Source organism: Podarcis muralis, chromosome 8 (assembly GCF_964188315.1).
Source record: "Podarcis muralis chromosome 8, rPodMur119.hap1.1, whole genome shotgun sequence".
NCBI classification, from domain to species: Eukaryota; Metazoa; Chordata; class Lepidosauria; order Squamata; family Lacertidae; genus Podarcis; species Podarcis muralis.
Genome location: NC_135662.1, coordinates 91,020,934 through 91,042,975, shown reverse-complemented (window position 1 = coordinate 91,042,975; position 22,042 = coordinate 91,020,934). Strand labels below are relative to the sequence as shown.

At 41.3% G+C, this 22,042-nt stretch overlaps 1 protein-coding gene across 6 annotated transcripts in view; it reads right to left on the bottom strand.

The window, feature by feature from the left end:
- Nucleotides 1-22,042, bottom strand: part of ELF1 (E74 like ETS transcription factor 1) — an 87,259-nt gene that overhangs the window by 42,103 nt on the left and 23,114 nt on the right. For 3 of the 6 annotated variants that reach the window (XM_028738433.2, XM_077933588.1, XM_028738434.2), the window contains one exon: nucleotides 3,036-3,321. The exons of 1 other annotated variant lie outside the window; for it this stretch is intronic. In XM_028738433.2, coding sequence (XP_028594266.2) covers nucleotides 3,036-3,107 — 72 coding nt within the window. In that variant the 5' untranslated portion in view covers nucleotides 3,108-3,321. Of the gene's footprint in view, nucleotides 1-3,035; nucleotides 3,322-3,519; nucleotides 3,667-5,380; nucleotides 5,508-22,042 lie in introns of those variants that run through there. 2 more of the 6 variants (XM_077933587.1, XM_077933589.1) reach the window with 2 other exon arrangements.

Below are 22,042 nucleotides of genomic sequence, written 5' to 3'. Positions count from 1 at the left end.
AAATGTATAAATTAGACACAACGAAGAAGAATTTCATAGCAAAGTAAAATTCTGTAACTCTCCTCATAGCAAACTGATCTGTCTGGCATGCTACAAGCTTGTCTCTACCCCCCAAAACTGACAACTGATGAAAATGGGTATCAGCAAGTGAAGGGGTGAGACCATTGTCATGTGCACCCCCCTCAAACATTTTACCTGCTTTCTTGCTGCCAGCAGCCTAGTGTGTGCCTGATAGTGGTTGACACTGGAGGCCCTCATGTAGTCTTGGGAATTTGAGGCATTGGCTTGAGTGGTTCCCCTTCTCCCTTTTGGGACCTACTCAGAGGGTACTTGTATTAACCGGCTGTATTAACATTTGTTTAATGTGTATATGATGCTGCAGAGGAAAATCATCGGTTGGTTTGAAGTGAAATGCCATCTACTGTATATCTGGAGATTTGCAATTGGTTTGGCATGGGGGGGGGGCACATCCCCTGAAAGACAAGTATGGAGATTGGCGCTCTATTGAACTCTGCACTATCTGTGGAGGCACAAGGCGGGATTCATGGCTTAGGACACCTTTTACCAGCATAAGCTGGTTCATCGGTTATTAACTTTATGCAGAGAAAAGCAGCCTGGACTATTGCAATGTCTGGCATGCGCTGCCTTTGAAGACAGTTCAGAAATCAGAACGCAGCTGCCTGCAGAGTGGTTGGGACCAGGTTTTGGGGTCATTATACCAGTTGCAATAGCAAACTATTTGTTTGTGGATCCAATTAAAAGTCCTGCTGTTGACCTTTAAAGGCCTAAACAGATTAGGACCAATTTCTCTGAACGGCTCTTGCCCCCTTCCCAGCCTTATGACTGGCCTCAGAGGCTCTACCATTAAGGCCTACTTGACTGACAGACAGCAGGTGCAGGGCCTTCACAGTGCTGGCCCCAGATCCCTCCCAAGGGTGTACACTTGGGTCCAACTTTATTAGCTTTTGAATGGGCCTTATGGATCTGCTTTTAACTAACGTGTTAGCCCAAGTACTTCATTATTTAAACTAGGGTGGATAGCCTGAAGTCACCATACACAGTCTCCAAACTCCACCCTACCCTGAAATTTGTCATTTCTTAAAATAATAATCAATTTTTTTAAATTGATTGCTTCTATGGTTCTCTCAATATGATGCCATAAGGTTTTTTTGCCCCTCCCAAGGCGTCTCCAAATTTTACCCCCCTTTTTTTAACTTACAGGGTGTTTTTTAATAATGTTTTTGCTGACTGCTCCCATGGGTCCCTCACTATGGTACTATGATGCCAAAAGATTTTCTATAGCTCCCAAGTCCTACCCCCCAACTAGTCATTTTCTAAAAACCCACAAAACCTTGCTTTTACTGATCACTCCCTTTACTGTTCACTCCCTGATATGATTCTGTGAGCCCCCAACTTGCAAAATAAAATAATAATCAAATGTCCCCTTCCCTCTTTCTCTGAGCAGGGTTTGCAGATGCAAGAGGGCTCCTCCCAGCCCTGCCAAAGCTGATGATCCCACTCAAGCACCGACAGTGGGCCTGTGGTACCCTCTGATTCAGCCCAGCTCCCCAGGATTCTTCAAGGGCCATCAGCACCTCAGTTTGCAAGGCCCTCTGGAAAAAGCACACCCAAATTCTGAGCTGCCTTGATTGCCCTCTTGCCCCTCTGCTTGTGCACAGAAAGGGGGAGGGAGAAAGCCACAACTTTTCAGCCGTGGCCAGAAGACAGGACACTCTTCTTGGAGGATACACAAGTGCCAAACATTTCAAGAGGCAAAGTGCCAATAAAAGCTGCTCAGTCCTTTGCTACAAAGTTGGCTAAACTGTGGCTCTTTGGCTCCAACCAACACTGTTAATGGTAAGGTATAGCGGGAGCTGCCGTCCAATAGTTGACACCAACATAATCATTTTTGGCTGCTCAGAGGTGCCTTTGGACCCAGAAGGCAGCAGAAGGGGGTCTAATGGGGGTATGGCATGCTTATATGCACACCAACACACACGGGAGGCCAGGAACGGAACCCCTGAGCGAAATGGTTGTCACCTAGATACTGCTCAATTGTTTTAAAAAAACCCTCAAAGCAGTTACAAAAAGAAGAAAATGATGACATTAGCAGCAAAAGTAATTAAAAACAACTATTTAAAACATTAAAAAATAGTTAAAATCAACAATAAGCTAAAACCTAGATTAAAACACATGGTCAACATTCTACACGTGTGGATAGGCTTGCCTAAGGTGTTTTTAGCAGGCACCAAAAAGAGCATAGTGAAGGCACCTGCCTAGTGTCAATAAGCAAGGAGTTCCAAAGTGTGTGCGCTTGTCACACTAAAAGATTGATTCACTTACTACCAGTAGTACCTTGAGCTTCACCCAGGAGCAAATGGGCAACCACTGCAGTTCTCCGAGCACAGATCTTATATGCTGACAAGGCCTCCCTCAGCAAACATGCCACCCCACTCGGCACTAACTGCAACTTTCAGATCAAGTGCCAGGGAGGCCCTACATAGAGCACCTTGTAGTAAATCCAACCCTGGAGTAATCCATGCCAAGCCTTCCTGGTCCAGGAAGGGAAACTTGTGTATGTCATACCAGTTGCAATTGCTAGAAGGCACTCCTAGCCACTGAGGCTACCTGGACCTGGACCTACAGTGACAGACTGGATCCAGAGATACTCTGAGACAATCAACCTCCTCTTTCAGGGAGAGTGCAATCCTATCCAGAGTAAACAATTCACCAGTTTCTCAGATGTAGGAACCACTCACCCACAGTGCCTGAGTCTTGCTAGGATTCAAGTTCAATTTGCTTTTTCTCATCCATCTGGAGAATTATAGGTGTTATAAAGTCTTAAGGCATGAAGCCTATCAACTAAATTGCTCATAAACACACATACACTAGAAAGCAATTCATAGATGTGCACAGGATTTCCCTTGTGATTAGAATCAAAGGTTCAAAAGGGAAAAAAGTAAAATAACGCTTTTAATATTTGCGTAGAATACACTAGTAGTTATCCAACATGGTTTATTTTATTTCTCTCTTACCTGTTGCTCATCCTCCATAACATTACTGGCAAATTCAAACATTAGGTCATTCTGCTGTACAGCTGCTGCCATAATAAAGCATTCCAAGATTTCAGTTCTGCATGTGGGGAAAATGCTCCTTCAATGTAAAGAAACAGAGTTTATCATCAGGAATGAGTTGTGTGGGGTAGACGATCTTGAAGGTACTCAGGTACCCAGATTCTTATACAATCTTCCTGGATTCTACTATTCACAGACAGGTCAATTAGAAAATGCCTTCCTGAATACTCTTGTAATCCAAAGGCCACTGAAAAACAAAATCAAGATCACAGTCATAAAAAATGTAAAATAAAATCAAAGAAGATGCTATAAAGTCCATCTCTTTATTTTTTAACACCTTACTAATATTACTTAAAACAGACAAATGCTTTATTATTATAATTGGGAAGCACACTTTTCTAGAAGCCAGCAAACAGAAATACAATGGAGTAATCAGAAAACCCACCATCTAAGGTGACTGGAGGGATCAAACGCCACCAGTCCACGTAACACATTTCTGCCTTTCAAGCCGATCCAACTTTGCAATATATATTTATTACTGGTTTAAGAAAATGTCTCTCTTTACCACACTCCTAAGACTCATTGCTTGTTTTTGATCTAAAGATGCAAAAAAGTCTTCTTTGGGCATTTTTTTCAACCCTGTGTAAATGCAACGTGAGTGTATTCTTATCTCTAACACCGGCTTGTAAACAGCAGGAAGGAAACACTGACCACGTCATGGCAAATGAGACATGCAAAGAACTGTATGCTACAAAACTCGATAAACAAAACTGCACTAGGAATATTGCAACATGTGAAGAGATAGACTTATACCGTAATTCTTTCATTCTAACAAACCATGTATAAAGTTGGACTAAATAAGTTTAGCAGGAAGTGATAAGCCATATCAAAATTCTAACCTGAGATAAAAATAGTCAAAGCAGCGCTATTAAAAGCAAAACATAAATGAGATCAAGATATGATGTGTGATGTTCTTTAATTTTGGCAGTCCTCTTGATATTTGTACTCAGAGAGTTTTTGTACCAAACCCATATTGGAGTGGAAGCTTTCAGGAGGTCACAAACACAGCTTATCATACTTCATATTTATTTCCTATAGATGCGCTGCATCAAACTCCACTGTTAGGTCAGAACTTCCCTAATAATCCCTGCCAACATTGCAGTGCCCCTCCCCCTTTCCTTACAATGAATCCTCATATTCAGTGTGCATTAGAAACTAAAGTTCTTCTGATTAGTGCTAAGTAGTAACACAGTTCTTGGTGCCTGGGTTCTTAGCTTTGCATACTTAAAATAATAAAATGTAGAGTTGGAAGTGACACTAGGGGCCATCTAGTCTAACCCCCTGCAATTCAGCAATCTCAACTAAACCATCCCTGATAGATGACATCCAACTTCTGCTTTAAAACCTCCAATTAAGGAGGAAGTCTGTTCCACTTTCAAACAGCTCTTACTGTCAGAAAGTTCTTCCTGAAATCTTTAGTTGAAATCTCCTTTCTTGCAACTTGAAGCCATTCGCTCAGGTCCTAGCAAGGGGAAAAACAAGTTTGTTCCATCCTCCACGTGACGGCCTTTGAGATATTTGAAGATGGCTATCATATCTCCTCTTGGTCATATCTTTTCCAGACTAAACATACCCAGCTTCCTTCAAGCACTCCTCATAAGGCTTGGTTTCCAGACCCTTGATCATCTTGGTTGCCCTCCTCCACACACCTTCCAGCTTGTCAACATCCTTCTTAAATTGTGGTGCCCAAAATTGGACACAGTATTCCAAGTGTGGTCTGATCAGGGCAGAATAGAGTGGTACTATTACTTCCCTTGATCTGGACACTAGACTTCTGTTGATGCAGCCAAGAATAGCATTAGCTTTTTTTTGCTGCTGCATCACACTGTTCACTCACGTTAAGCTTGTGGTCCACCAAGACCCCTAGATCCCTTTCACATGTACTGCTAATAAGTCAGTTGTCCTCCATCCTATATTTGTGCATCTAGTTCTTCCTGCCTAAGTGCTGAACCTTACATTTGTCCCTACCGAAATTCATTTTGTTAGTCTGGGCCCAGTTCTCCAAACTGTTATGGTCATTTTGAATTCTGATTCTGTCTTCGGAGGCATTAGCTACCCCTCCCAAATTGGTGTCACCTGCAAGTGAATACCTTCATCCAAGTAGTTTATACATATGCTGAACATCAACTGGCCCAGAACAGAACTGTGTGGTACCCCACTTGTCACTTTTCTCCAGGATAATGAGGAACCGTTAGTGAGCACTCTTTGGGTCTGATCAGTCAACCAGCTACAAATTTCACAGTTACCTCATCCAGCCCACATTTTACCAGCTTCTCTGCAAGACTATCATGGGGGATGCATTTGTCAGAAGTCTTACTGAAATTGAGATACACTATGTCCACAGCATTCCTCTGATTCACCAAGCTTGTAACCCTATCAAAAAAAGAAAGGAGATTCGTCTGGCATTACCGGTACTTGTTTTTGAGAAACCCATGCTCGGCTTTTTTTTTTTATAATAATATTTCTTAATTTTCCAACAAATTGAACACAACACTACAAAAAACCAAAAGAGAAAAAACATACAATAAACATACAATAATACAATACAATAATAATAATAATAATAATAATAATAATAATAATAATAACTGCAAAACACTAACATACAACTAACAAAACAAAACAAAAACATTTAAAACACAGTCCAATTTCAATATTTTATCCTTCTTTCACTAATTTCCACGACCTCCTCACACCTCCCTTTTTGTATTCCACTTCTATTGATTGTTTCAGCAATTCCTTTCCATCTTCCTCTATTTTCTATCCTATAATTGTCTTAACACATTCTAACCTTATTTTTCCCTTTAATGCTCTAATAATCTATTTATACTTAATTCCTTATAACATTTCTACTAAAGCCATATAACTTCATTCCAACATTTTTCTAACATTCATTAATTTTACAGTATTTCTGTAAATAGTCTTTAAACTTTTTCCAGTCTTCTTCCACCGACTCTTCTCCCTGGTCTCGGATTCTGCCAGTCATTTCCGCCAATTCCATGTAGTCCATCAACTTAATCTGCCATTTTTCCCTGGTGGGTAAATCTTGTGTCTTCCAATATTTTGCGATGAGTATTCTTGCTGTTGTTGTTGCATACATAAAAAAAGTTCTATCCTTCTTTAACACCAATTGGCCGACCATGCCCAGGAGAAAGGCCTCTGGTTTCTTCAGGAAGGTATATTTAAATACCTTCTTCATTTCATTATAAATTATCTCCCAGAATGCCTTAATCCTTGGGCATGTCCACCAAAGGTGAAAGAATGTACCTTCAGTCTCATTACATTGCCATCATTTATTATCGGGCAAATGGTAGATTTTTTGAAGCTTAACTGGTGTCATGTACCACCTATAAATCATTTTCATTAAATTTTCTCTTAAGGCATTACATGCCGTAAATTTCATACCTGTGGTCCATAACCGTTCCCTGTCAGCCATCATTATGTTATGTCCAACATCTTGTGCCCATTTAATCATAGCTGATTTCACCATTTCATCCTGAGTGTTCCATTTCAACAGCAAGTTATACATTCTTGACAAATTCTTAGTTTTTGGATCTAACAATTCTGTTTCCAATTTTGATTTTTCCACCTGGAAACCAACTTTTTTGTCCAATTTATATGCCTCCATTATTTGATAGTAATGGAGCCAATCTCGCACTTTGTTTTTCAATTTTTCAAAGCTCTGCAATCTTATTCTCTCTCCATCTTGTTCCAGAATTTCCCAATATTTCGGCCATTTGGCCTCCATATTGAGTTTTTTCTGTGCCTTTGCTTCCATTGGTGACAACCATCTTGGGGTGTTTTTTTCTAACAAATCCTTATATCTTATCCAAACATTAAACAATGCTTTTCTAACAATATGATTTTTAAATGCTTTATGTGCTTTTACCTTATCATACCACAAATATGCATGCCATCCGAATACATTGTTAAAATCTTCTAAATCCAACACATCAGTATTTTCAAGAAGCAGCCATTCTCTCAGCCAACAAAAAGCAGCTGATTCATAATAAAGTTTAAGGTCTGGCAGGGCAAATCCACCTCTTTCTTTAGCATCCGTTAATATCTTAAATTTTATTCGAGGCTTCTTGCCCTGCCAAACAAATCTAGAAATAGCCTTAGTAATCATAACTTCCTCTTTTTAATGTCCATAGTCTAACTGTTTAATTATCTGTTCTAGGGCGGTTCCTAGTATGAACCTCTAACTCACTGGTCAGTAGTTACCTGGGTCTTCTCCCCCCCTTTGAAGATGGGGACATTTGCCCACCTGCAGTCTTCAGGGACCTCACCTCTTCTCCAAGAATTCTCAAAGATAATAGACAAAGGCTCTGAGATTATATCTACAAGCTCCTTCAGTACCCTTGGGTGCAGCTCACCATGCCCTGGAGATCTGAATTCATTTAAAGCAGTTAGGAGTTCACTTAGCACTTATTTTCCTATCTTAGGCTATAGTTCTCTCCTTGTATCATTTATTGTTATCACCAGTAGAAACCAAGCAGCTTCTCAACCAACTTGGGTAAAAAAAATTATGGGCACTTTTAATTTCTAAGTATATCTACCCTGAAAGTACTGTACACCTGAAAGTAATGAAACACCTGAAAGTACTATACAAAAGTATCAACCATCATATGAACATTCAGGAGGCAGTCCATATTACATCTGAATACAGTCTGTGAACATCCAATCAAGACATGTAGAAAATGGCAAAGGGCTAAGTTACACCATGACAGAGAGGTGCCTCATATTAATCCAGAAAAGGCGATAATGTTGATATTCCAGCAAGAATACAGAGCATTTATTCAGAAGCCTCATCCACATAGTATTGACAGATTTGCTTTTGGTATATATTGCTTTGTTTTGTATAGATTTTGTTGTGATTAATGCATTTCAGCAGGTTGGACTAGATAACTCTCTAGGTCCCTTCCAACTCTACAGTCCTATGATAACAAGTAGCTCAGAACTGGAACATGTGAAACTATAAAGGCTGAGTTCACACACTGTGTTAAATTGCAGTTTCTTGTTTTCCAATTATGAGCTCGTGGCTTGTTTCTCTCCAAACAAACTAGGGGGCCAGATTCAGACATGACAACCAAAGGTTTGTAGTTTGTTGCTACGACTGCAATGTCACCAGGAAGAGGGCAGGAACTGCGGCACACAGAAGGATGGACTTTTGAGGAGCGTGTGCTACAATTTTTAAAGTTTAAGCTGCCTTGAGGACTTATATAAAGAGATGGGTAGAAATATCAACAAACTGAGTACAGTTGGTTCTCAAATGCCTTGGTACTCAAACAACTTGGAACCCAAACACTGCAAACCCGGAAGTAAGTGTTCGGGTTTGCAAACCTTTTTTGGAAGCCGAACGTGCTCCATTTTGAGTGCCACACTTCTGATTTGAGTGTTACGCCTTCTGATTTGAGTGTTACACTGAGGTCTGTCTGTTTTTTGCTATTGGTTTTGTATTTTTTTGTGGCTCTTTCTTGTGTGTGACTGTGTGGAACCCGTTCAGCTACTGATTGATTGATTGATTGATTGACTGCAGTACATTGTTTATTGCTTTCATTTTATGGATCAATGGTCTCGTTAGATAGTAAAATTCATGTTAAATTGCTGTTTAGGGGTTATTTTTTTAAAGTCTGGAATGGATTAAACCATTTTGCATTCCTTTCTATGGGAAAGCGCGCCTTGGTTTTGCAAAACTTTGGTTTTGGAACGGACTTCCAGAAAGGATTAAGTTTGAGAACCAAGGTACCACTGTAGATCTGGAGCCCACAGGTGCCTGAAGGCTGTATATATTACATATATTTGCAAGCCTCTTACAGTTTAAACCTATCTTATTGGAAGATGCTAATATATTAATATGGTCTTCCTCCCTCCCAGTTGCTGTCAAGTGTGACCAACATGAACAGTCACATCCCTAGTAGGGCTGGCAGCTGGTATGATTCAGCTAGACCAGAAATTCCAGTTTGTACACATTGCTGTCTCTCTTCCTTCAGGACTGTGCCTGCACTATCGTTGTGTCAGATTACAGAGAGCCAGGACTTTTAGCCCTTGCAAAACAACTAAACATATCACATACTGAGATCTGCCTATACCTGTTGTTTCATATTTAACCCCTTTCAGTACCAACGGGACCCCTTTATGTACAAAATGCCATAAAATACTTTTAAAATAAGACTTATAAACACAGTTATATGCCTAGATGTTAATATAACTTAACACACACACACACACACACACACACACACATATATATATATATATATATATCTCACTTTAAAGTATTTCAGGTAGCAAAAAAAAAATTATGTCATGTCAGAACGAACTTGCTCAGAAAGCAGATACAAAGGGGGGGGGACCAGAAATTATCTTTTATAAAGGTTCTTGACTTGCTTTTCTATTATTGCAAGAAGTATTTTAAATATACCCATTCACTTATGATACTGATAGAAGTTCACATTTTCATATAAACACTGTAAGCAGTAGTTTTAATAATTGCTCCCTGCTGGCAGGTTTCTGTTTGCTTTCTGTTTGTTTCCTGCAATAAGTAGCTGTTCAAAGTAAGCAAAAGACGCATAACCCAATCCACACTTGACTGCAAAGTTAAATTTGAAGCATACGACAATCCTAGCAATGGAAGACACAAGTGACCAGTTCTTGCTCTCAGGGATGAGAACTGTTTCGCTTAACATCGCTTCCACCTCTTCTTGCTTGCCATTCGTCAACCATTGCTCCCCTGAGAAAACTCCCTTTACTGATGCTATTTTTAGAGCTCTCTCTTTCTGCCACTTCTCACAGCTCTTCCCTCAACTCTATCCAATACAATTGCTGGTAACACTTAAGAAACACTGTATACATTTTGCACAAAGCTTTGAAACTTGTATGCGCTTTCTACTGACTGTTAACTACACCCGTCAAAAGGAAGAAAAGCACAAACATGCTCTGTAAGGTATGAATTATGTTAGCACCTTTTCATCTACATGCATTATCCACTGGACAGGTTTGTCCTGGACTAAGAGGTTTTTCAAATGCTAATTACAAATGCTACGAAAAACTGAACTGAAAAGGCAGGCTTAGCTGATGAAAAGAGAAAGCACCACACAGCCTGCCCAGGAGAGAAACACAGGCGACTTTCTAGCTTGATGCAAGTGGAGAGAGAGGTCAGTCACTGGAGACCAGTGACTTTGGTCTTGGAGACCAGCCACATGGTGCACTTTCAGAAATGGCATCTTCCTTTTAATAAACCTTTACTGTGCAAAATGCTCATAACCCTATGGAATCAACGAACCCTATCCCTCCTCTGCTCTTAGAAAGGCACATCCAAAATATTACGCTAGCATAAATCCTTTGTTTCAGGGCTCTTTATGGAACTGTAGGATAGAGACAACACAGTTGTAGTAATCAAAGTTAAAAACAGCAAAAACCTAGAGAGAAAATGAAAAGCGGACAATAGTTCTATAAAATTGCTAATGCAACAAGCCCAATTTCTTTTAAACTACAATTTGTTTTAAAGTGTTTTCTGTGCTGCATTTTATTTGGCTGCAACCTGCGCTGGGACATTCTGGTGAAAGGAAGGAACTAGTAGCAGCAGCATAATCTCCAACATTTCTCCAGTGAAAATAGGGACATCCCATTCCATAAGGATCATTTTACTATTTATACCCCACACATACTATTGGGTTGCCCCAGCATTCTAGGCAGCTTCCATATATCAAAACATGATAAAACACAAAACATTTTTTAAAAAACATTTCCTATACAGGATTGCCTTCAGACGGGTCGGGGGTCGGATAACTCCATACCCTGCAACATTTCTCCAATGAAAATAGGGACATCCTAAGGAAGAGTGGGACATTCTGGGATCAAATCAGAAACCAGGAAGGTTTCTCCAAATCAGGGATGTCCCTGGAAAATAGGGACCCTTGGAGGGTCTGTAGTAGTAGCAGTAGTCGTAGAGCTGGGAGTTTTTAAGCTCTGCTGAAACCAACAGGATCTAAAAGCCGATGAAGCCAAGCATGTGATCATAGAACAAATGTTTTGGGAACACAATTCAAGGCTGGGAATGTGGGCAAAGGGCTAGTTTGATCATGAACTTCAGCGTCTGCCAGGGAGCGCTTGCTGAGGAAAGCCCTGCCCCATCCTCAGTGCTGTGTTTAGTTTCCAGCAAAGAAGCAGGAAAGTGAAGAAAATACACCTAATCCAGGTGCATTGCAGAAGCAGTGAATGAAAAACGTGAAGCAAACAAAATACAATGAAACACTTTCCCACCTCTGGGGTACCTTGCAGCCCCACAGAATCCTTACAAGGAACAGAACAGATAAACTATGGCAAGCAAACAACAGCTAGAGATCAGCATGGACCGGCTGTCCCTACTCAGAACAAAGTCCTGTCTCTCAATAATACAGACGTACCTCGGAAGTCAAATGGAATCCATTCCAGAAGTCTGTTCGACTTCCAAAAAGTTTGGAAACCAAGGCACAGCTTCCGATTGGTTCCCGATTGCACAGGCATGCTGGAAACAATAGCAGAAGCCGCGTCGGATGTTCAGCTTCCAAAAAAAGTTCGAAAACCAGAACACTCACTTCCTGTTTTCGATTGTTTGGGAGCCGGAACATTCAACTCCCAAGGCGTTCGGGAGCTGAGGTATGACTGTATACAGGTTCTGCCATGATTTTCTTAGGTAACCTTCTTGTTTGGGCACTAAGCAAATAACCACTTTAAATTTCCTTTATTCTCTTGGATCAACAAAGTTAGTGATACCCTAACTTACTATGGGAATAAAATGAATTCCACCATCTAAATTAGGAGTTCTAAAGCAAGATGAACTCAAAACAGGAGATTAGACAGTCCTGAAAAACTGGGCATTGGTCTTTTGAAACATCAAGCTTCCTGTAGGACTTATCCCAATGTCTTTAATTAAGACACCTGCTTCAACAAGGGTAGTAAACAGCAACAAAGGTTCTGTCCTGCTCAAGGCACTGTGTTTCACAGTTTAAATTCACATGTCTGGATAGCCAGCCTTGAAATAGCATAAAGGCTACTTACAAATGCAGATTGTATAAATTGCTGCAAATAATACATCACAAAACAGTTGAGATTTAAAACTTTCTTTTTTAAAAAAAATATCATTAACTAGCAAGCAGTTACAAAGAGCTTTCCAATTAGGCAGTTATCTATAGGAAGTGAGTAAAATATTGCAACTCTGCATTTCAGAACTGGCTAGCTTCTGCCTGATTAAGAAATCTTTCCAGCTCAAAAACCTGCACATTCTTTCACCAAATGAAATTGGTTGAAAGGGAAAAAAATATCCTGCTTTGTCAAGGATTGTCATGTGTGAGAGCCTTTAAAACTTCAAAGTAAGCAGATCATCCTTCTTCACTGGACTGTTTGCAGCAAGCAAGATTTTAGTTTTGCCCCCAGCAGATAGGAGCCGTCATGGTGACAAGGCTGGGGGAAGAGCAAGGCATCACCACTGCTTTTGGTGGCGGACAGAATTTATGGGCTGCCAACTAGCAACCATTTTTCTTATTCTTTCGGATGAATATGAAAATAATTGTACTTAACCTAATGGATGTGATCCATTATATAACATCAATGATAATCACATTTATACTAGTTTGTCACAGGCATGCAATTTACTCCATCATGTAATTTCATGTTACCCCAATTGGAAGATAGATTTCATGGAATTCTACAATGTTCTGGTACAAATAAATTGATTGTTTCTGACTAATCCTAACAATGATTAAATATTCAGGTAGGTAGCCATGTTGGTCTGACGCAGTCAAAATAAATAAAACAAAATTTTAAAAATTGTCCAATAGCACCTTAGACACCAACTAAGTTTGTTCTGGGTATAAGCTTTCGTGTGCATGCACACTTCTTCAGATACACAGAAACAGAAGTCACCAGACCCTTATATATAGTGGGTGGGGTTTTTCTCAGGAGGGTAGTAGGAGATGGGTGATTGACTAAATGGGTATAGTAAACCTGTTGACAACTGTTAACGACTGCAATTAGTCCTACAGGAAAAAGCAAGGGATAGTATGCAGATGACCAAAAATAGCTTTAACTATTAATTAATTATCTACTCTGCCTTATTCCTCCATTTGTTGCTAATGATCAGAAATATTCCCATTTCCATTAATTCCAGTCTTCCCTGAAAAAAGAATAGTTACTTTTTCCATTTTAGACTGTTACATCATAACCTTCATGAGAAGAATTAAAGAAGAGCAGTATCTTGGTTCATCTGTTCCACTTCTAGTGGTCTAACTGACAGGAAGCAGACGTGTAGCTATGAAGTATGAGTGACAAGTGCTTCCTGCCTTCACTGCTGCATCTTTCTTTCACACTTGTAGTAGGAGAGTTCATTAATGCCACAGTATACTAAACAAAGCATTAAGTGTCATGCCTTTCAGAGAAACACCTGCTAACATCTGCAAAGCAACATGCTATAAAAACACAAATTCAAAACACTGTGGGGCAAGGGGAGCCAATTCTCACACAAGGAAAAGATAGAACTGAGGGAGATGAAAGATGGCAGACATTCTTTGAAATTATGTATATTACCAAAAATCACAAACCACCATCTTAAGAAATAAGAAATTATGTTCCCTAGCTTCACAAGATCTAATGGCTAGCAAGGCTTCTAGCAATTGTGACCTAAACATACAGTATTGTTGTGAGTTTGAAGGGGAAGAAGTTGGCTGTATGCGAGATCCTCTTCACCCCTGGATCCCTGAATCCAGCAAGTGTTAACATAGAAGCCAAGTTAGCTTCCTGTGTTAAGGTGATCACCTGGCCATTAAGAGAACAAAGGCGACAGGAATCTGTGGGAGACAGCAAATAGGCAGGCACCCTCCCTCAACTCAGAGAGTTAGAAGGACAAAGTCTGGGTTTTGAGTTGCAGCGAGGTGAATTCAAAGCAAAGCAGCAAGCCGGAGAGAGGCAGAACAACCTTTGAGAGCAATGTTAGATTTCTTCTTGAATCCAAGACCCTTTTTAGGTGTTGATGCTGTGAACCCCTCCCTCATAGGCGGAGGTTGTATATATGCATAAAGAGATCAGATATCATAAAGACACCACAATCTCCTCTGTGCCTCATTCCAAAAGGAAACATGAACCGTAAGGGCCTGGAACCGCTGGAATTGGAGATTGGGGTGGCATGCAACAATATGATGTACCACATGTCCATCATCACAAAAACTGTATGGAAGCAACTAATCCTGCATTTTTATGAAACACAGCATGATTAAAACTATTGAATGATGCAAGCATTTCAGAGTTTGACAAACATCTGTTGTCAACTGTAGTATACACCTTTCTGCTACAAAAGTCATACAAAAATTTTACTTTCTTCATCAAAGAACCATCACAAAACAGGAAGTACCAGAATGGGAAAATTATGGGAGTTAGCTGGGAGGGATTACAACCAAGCCTGGCAATTTTAACTGGGCAATCTTAGATTTTGCTTGGAAAATAATTAAGATACGATGGATATTGTAACTCCAACTACTTTTTCCTAGGTAAAAATCAACCCTGTAATTGTTTAAAGCATTAAAATATTGCATCATTTTAAAGAGGAATTTTCACAAACATTTGGAACTAAGAAGCCCAGATCTCTGTGTCAGATCTAACCAATCAGTGGCAACTGAAATAGAGGAGGTGGGGGAAAGAAAGAAACCATATATACTTGTGCCCAAATACACACCAAATTCACAGCAAGAAGCAGCCACAGAGCCTCCAACTTTTAAAAGCCACTTCTTTAAATTGTGGAGGAAGAAATGAGTGTCTGCTGATAACGGACCTGAAACTCTTGAGAAGCCGGATGGATCTTACTTCTCAACACAGCGCGCATCATTTGAACAATAAAGGTAAAGGTAAAGGTACCCCTGCCCATACGGGCCAGTCTTGCCAGACTCTAGGGTTGTGCGCTCATCTCACTCAAGAGGCCGGGAGCCAGCGCTGTCCGCAGACACTTCCGGGTCACGTGGCCAGCGTGACAAGCTGCATCTGGCGAGCCAGTGCAGCACACGGAACGCCGTTTACCTTCCCGCTATAAAGCGGTCCCTATTTATCTACTTGCACCCGAAGGTGCTTTCCAACTGCTAGGTTGGCAGGCGCTGGGACCGAGCAACGGGAGCGCACCCCGCCGCGGGGATTCGAACCGCCGACCTTTCGATCGGCAAGTCCTAGGCGCTGAGGCTTTAACCCACAGCGCCACCCGCGTCCCCATTTGAACAATACACATCTCCATTTGTATTTAGAAATAAAATTCAAATTCCCACCATAAAGGGCTCCTCCTTATGCGCCAGTTTCTTGCTACATTTTGTAACCTAAACTTCCATATACAACTAAAATTATAAAAACAAAAACAATTTACACGCATATACGCAACTTTCCTAAAATTATTCAGATTGCAGACTGTTTCAAATTCTGGAATATTACAAAAAGGACTTTGTAAGTGAGGAAGGGAGAAATGAAGTATGAGTGACACTTAAAGTAACAACTGAGTATACATTCCATAGTTGGAGGAAGGTTGCATCCAAACAGAATGCCAAACCATGGTTTAATGCTATGAAAACCAACACATGCAAGTTTCTCTGCCTCCCAACTCTCTCAAGGAGATCTGAAGCTTCTGCTTCCATTTAACAATTGTTAAGTGTGTTCTCCAAAACCTGAACTGTGGATAATATTAATTATGTCTGTTGAAACAAGCCAGTCAGCCAGACTCGTAAAATATGCTTTAAAATTGATTTATTTCAATAAACCATCATTAATACAAACCCCTGTTGGTCAAACATTACAACAAGCTATGGCTAATCTAATATTGAAAACTCCCCAAATCTTTCTTCCAACTGTGCCAGGGATGGAGGAGGAAGCACATGAGACCAAAGCTGACTGAAGCTTATTCTTGAACAGTTGAACAAAGCCAAAGTTTCTCAATCCTTTTTGGGAGTGGGGAATGTGTTTGAGACTTGAATCTGAAAAGATGTTACAATTTATGGAGACTAACAGAATTATGCAATATTAAATAAAAAAGTAAAGGTAAAGGTACCCCTGCCCGTACGGGCCAGTCTTGACAGACTCTAGGGTTGTGCGCCCATCTCACTCAAGAGGCCGGGGGCCAGCGCTGTCCGGAGACACTTCCGGGTCACGTGACCAGCGTGACGAAGCTGCATCTGGCGAGCCAGCACAGCACACGGAAATGCCGTTTACCTTCCCGCCAGTAAGCGGTCCCTATTTATCTACTTGCACCCGGGGGTGCTTTCGAACTGCTAGGTTGGCAGGCGCTGGGACCGAGCAACGGGAGCGCACCCCGCCGCAGGGATTCGAACCGCCGACCTTTCGATCGGCAAGCCCTAGGCGCTGAGGCTTTTACCCACAGCGCCACCCGCGTCCCTTTTGCAATATTAAATATTTATTGCCATATTCCTTTGTACATTACAGGGTCTCTTCCGATGTATCATCTAAGTCTGCCAGTTGTCCATGGGGAGGCAATTCTATTTCCCCAGGGAGCCTCTTGACATCTGAAGGCAACCCTGTTTAGTGAAGTTTTTAATATTTGATGTTTTATTCGGTTTTTAATCTGTTGGGAGCCACCCAGAGTAGCTGGGGAAACCCAGCCGGATTGAGGGGGTTATATCATCATCATCATCATCATCATCTTCTTCAAGTGAGTCATTTTTATCATGATCAAAGTCTGCCAAGCACCTCAAGACCATTTTTCTGTTGCTCGTAAATTTGGTTTCTTCCAGTTGTTTGCCCACATCTTATGGATCTTGAGGAGAGTGGAAGCGATGCATTGCATCTACTGTACTACTTTGATCTTCCTACTATTTCTTTCAGCACAAAATGAACTCAATTAACAAAGCCTTCTTTTTAACAGTGGTTACACTTTAAGGCTTAGATGCTTTCCCCCTTTACTAGGAATAATTTTACACAGCCTTAAATTGCATTGATTAGACCCCTGTGGGTCTAATCACTGCTAACGCATCAGAAAGAAGCACTGCAAATAAACTTCTTTTCCCAAAGTCTTATTGAAGCAGAATTGCTTTAAGCCTCGTGTATAAAAATATCCTTGGCATATTATTAGCAGAACTATCCATAAAACAATTACCCAATAAAATATTGCCTAGGTCTGGGGTTGCCAACATAGTTCCTGTGGGCATAGATGCCCCCACATACACCCTCCCTGGTGCCCACTGGGTCTCCTCCCCACTTCTGAAATTAGGCTTGAAAGAAGCATCCGGCTGTAGCCGATAGTTGCCATGTGCGTTTAGTTGTAGCACGTGTGTGCAGTGCCCACAACAGTTTCTCCAAGTCTGATGCAAACGCAACCATAAGGGTTGGTGACCCTTGGCCTAGCTTAACTATTTCCTATGGTTCAGCAAGTGAGCAGTACACAAATGCAGAGTATTCACTTCTACAATAAGTGACTGCTATGCCCTGCAATTCCTGACTTGGTTGGACGTTCAGAAGCCATTCTGAGCACAGACAAAAGGTTGGTTCAGAATCAGATCTACAAATTATGCTCAACAGAGTGCAGAATGCGATGGGGGGGTGTGGATTCACAAGTGAGGTCTTTGCATGTGCAATCAGAAAGACAACACATATCTCCTACAAGACTGCACTTTTAATGATCTTGCATTTATTAATGTTCTGTCACTCAAGTTATATTAGGTGGAACTATTTCAGAATAAAGTATTACTGATGCAAATCACATCTACTTCCTCTGGTCCTTCCTGGAGAAAGTGATGAAAAGAGAGCAGTTTCAGGGTGCTATACAGTATACCTTTAAGGTGTGTATATAAAATCACTGTGAGGGAAGTCACCTGGAGGTTTGGGTTGAAGTGCCATCAGTATGACACCCAATTCTACTTCTCATTTCTATCTGCTAACCCCAGGGAGGCCCTGAAGCAGTTTTTGGGTGGATGAGAGGAAACAAGGTGAAGCTTAATCCAGGTAAGAAGACTGTGCTGTGGGGTGGGAAAACCAACTCCAAATACTCTGAATGGAAGTTTGCAAATGCTCCCAGACTAGGTTGCCCTCCCCACGGAAAGGGGGTAGCCTTCTTTTTACTATGCTTTTACCGCTGGCTTCAGTGGTTGGTTTGTGGCTGCATTTTTAGTAAAGTCACATTAGCTCATTTTAGTACAGTGGTACCTCTGGATGCGAACGGGATCCGTTCTGGAGTCCCATTCGCACCATGAGCAGAACGCAACCCGCATCTGCGCAGGTCGCCACGTCTGCGCATGATGTCATTCTGAGTGTTTGCGCATGCACGAGTGGCGTAACCTGTTCCGTTACTTCCGGGTCGCCGCGGGACGCAACCTGAAAATGCTCAACCTGAAGCATCTTTAACCCGAGGTATGACTGTAATTCATTGCCCTGTTTTGAAATGTATGATTTAAAAACAGATTATGGTTTGAGCGTGTCAGTTTTTGTAAACCATTTGAAAGCATGTCAAAGTGCAAATAGATAAACAGGTACTGCTCTGGCGGGAAGGTAAACGGTGTTTCCGTGCACTGCTCTGGTTCGCCAGAAGCGGCTTAGTCATGCTGGCCACATGACCCGGAAGCTGTACGCCGGCTCCCTCGGCCAATAAAGCGAGATGAGCACCGCAACACCAGAGTTGGTCATGACTGGACCTAATGGTCAGGGGTCCCTTTACCTTTTTTAAGGTAGAGTTAGTCATGGTGTCAGTTTCAGGACAAAGGAGGGTTCCTGCTTCACCTTAATTTCAGCTTTGAGAGCTGTATCTGAGGAAAGTTATAATGCCTTCCCTCTGGGTATGCAGCACAATATTCTAAATTTAGCAAGTATCTTTTGTACTCTGACCCTTCCCCCTTTGCAAAATCAACAGCAATGGAGGTGTTGCTAATCCTCTCTCATGAGCATCCTTTGCTCTGGTTAAGAGGTTGCCAGAATTCTACTGTCCCCTGCAATATGAATGAAATCCTGCATATGATGCCCAGGGAACAACTACATTAGTCATTTTTGTCATCAAGTAGCTTCCAGTTTTACCACAGAGCCTACGACTTGCCGATCAGAAAGTCAGCAGTTCGAATCCCCGTGACAGGGTGAGCTCCCGTTGCTCGGTTCCTGCTCCTGCCAACCTAGCAGTTCGAAAGCAGGTCAAAGTGCAAGTAGATAAATAGGTACCACTCCGGTGGGAAGGTAAACGGCGTTTCCGTGCGCTGCTCTGGTTCGCCAGAAGCGGCTTAGTCATGCTGGCCACATGTACGCCGGCTCCCTCGGCCAATAAAGTGTGATGAGCGCTGCAACCCCAGAGTCGGCCACGACTGGACCTAATGGTCAGGGGTCCCTTTACCTTTAGCTTCCAGTTTTAATGGAGGGGGGAGCATAAACTGAGGAGCAAGAACAGATTGGTCAGATAACCAAAAACATGTAAAGATTTTGTTATAAAAATCAGGATACAACTATTGTGTAATCTGCAAAAATCAACAAGTGAGGTTTTTCAAGACGCAGAGGCAAATATAAGCATCAGCTCATGTCTTTTGATCAAGTAGCTGTTAAAGTACAGCAGAAGAGGCCAGCAGAATACAATAAATTGGCAACTCCGCAAACTTTGAAACCACAGAGATAAGAACAGATGTGGTAAACATCAAAAAATATATTCCAACACATTTTTAGCCTTCACTGCTTTTCATCAGGGGAACATTACTGAAAGGGTTACTTTTACTCCCAAGCAAGTTGGTGACAATCCCTTGAAAGAGACCTCCTGAAAAATACTCCAGAAATATACTAGGAGTTCTGAACAGTTTCTTGCTACTCTGCTGCTCCTGGATAATAATTCCGGTGTAACATACAATGTGGCCAAATTCTGCAGAGCAGCAATTAAAATGTGACACATAATGACTAGCACCCAGGAGTAGTATATTGACAAATGATCATGAAGGGCTCCCTCTGACGGATAAATGACAAGCTGGAACTGCTTTTTTATGTATATGTAATTTTATTTATTTTAGTTTGTTCTAAGATTTTAAATTTTTTAATTGGTGATTTCATCCTAATGCTGGCCATTGACCATAATAAAACAACTTGACTTGAACTGCCGTAGTTGCTATTTAACTTTGCTTGAGTCCCAGAAAATCCAAGTGAACACACAACATGAGTAGGTGCCAAACAACAATTTTGCTCTCTTAATGAAGAGATGCACTTCTCTCTTTCCCTATCCACCCATCCTCTTTCCCAGTTTTAATATTTTGATGTAAACCACTTTTTGTGAAATGCAGCACGCGCACACACACCAGAACCGACAACACAAAACATCCCAAATGTTTCTATGTGGGTCCTGTTCTGTTCAGCTAGGTCAGCCATTCTATTCTGTTCTGTTCCTTTTCTTTCCAATAGGCTAGATATCACATTCACTGTTCACGCAAAGGACAAATTAATAGGGACTTCATATCCAACAGCAGTCGCCACCTGGGTTGCTGTGACACATGGAACAAGCAACTTGGCACTGCAATCCACCACTTTTTGTTAAATACGTCCAACAATTTGGAAAGGAAGGGTTGCTTTAAAAAACAACAACCCCAAAAACCCCAGTAATGAAGAAATGCTCCTACTGCAAGCAGAAAATATTTTATAATGGTCATTTCAATACCAATGTTTTAAAAAGAAGCTGGCAGACTTGGTTTTGACAGAATATGTCAGGAGACCACTAGGAACTATGAGAACATTAATAATCATTACAAAAAGTGAACATTCACCTTTAACTTTTTACGCTGCCCCTTAAGCGAGATACAATGTGATGAGAATCTCCTGTACTTTTTCTACACTACGTAACAGTCATGGAGGAGATCAAGCTGGGAAAACTATAGGGGAGGGGACTGATCTCACAACACCTTCCACTTAAAAATTGCCTCCTCCTTCAAGGTTGATCTTTCCCCTTGGAAAAATTGCAGGTACCCATATAATTCTGCCCCCAAAAGGGGCAGGTGGAATTTTTAACCAAGAAATGAAACAGAGTTTCATGTGGGTTAACCAAAGACTAGACCACCACTCAAGCTGTGAGAACTTCTGTGTCCTACCTGGATGAGGGGGAGGAAGTTGAACGTGAATCCTGACAAGGTAGAGGCACTGTGTGTGAGACTGGTTCCCGTGTCCAAGAAACTAGTCAACTCCCTGCTCTGAATGGCGTTGCGCTCCCCAAGAAGGAGCAAAGTTCACAGTCTGGGGTTGCTTCCAAATCCAGTTTTGTCACTGGAGGTCCAGGTAGGCTCAGTGGCTAGAAACACATTTTAACAGATGCAAGTGGTGCAACACCTACGATGTTCCGGAATCAGGAGAGCTTGACCACAGCAGTTAATGCATTGGTTACTTCAAGAGTGGATTATTGGAATGCTTGTAGGGCTTCCCTTGCACTTGATCCAAAAGCTGCAGATGGTGCAGGATGCTGTGGCATGATCGCTGACAGGAATGAGACCCTGTCAGCGTAGAATGGCTTTGCTCAGACAACTGCAGCGCTTCCTGATTTGCTACTGGGCCAAGTTCAAGTTGTTCCTGTTCGTATAGAAAGCCTGTGACAACTTTACAACTGTGACAGTATACCGGTGAGATTGCCTTATCCCATATAGGGCCACTGAAGCACTTTGATCTGCGGAACTAGCACTGTTAAAGATGCCACATAATCAGTGCTTTTTTTCTTAATTTTTTTTTTAGGGGTACTCTCATTTTGACTCAAGAAAATCACCATTTTATAGTTCAGATCAGGAAAAATATAATACAGTAAATGGACAAAAGTACAAAGATTCCCAAAATGTTTAGGAGTATTCATATCCCTGTGTTCCCCCAGAAAAAAGCACTGCACATAATACTTGGAACACATTTGAAAGAAATCCATATTTTAGTGTGACAGCACACATTTTTGAATCATTTTGGTCATT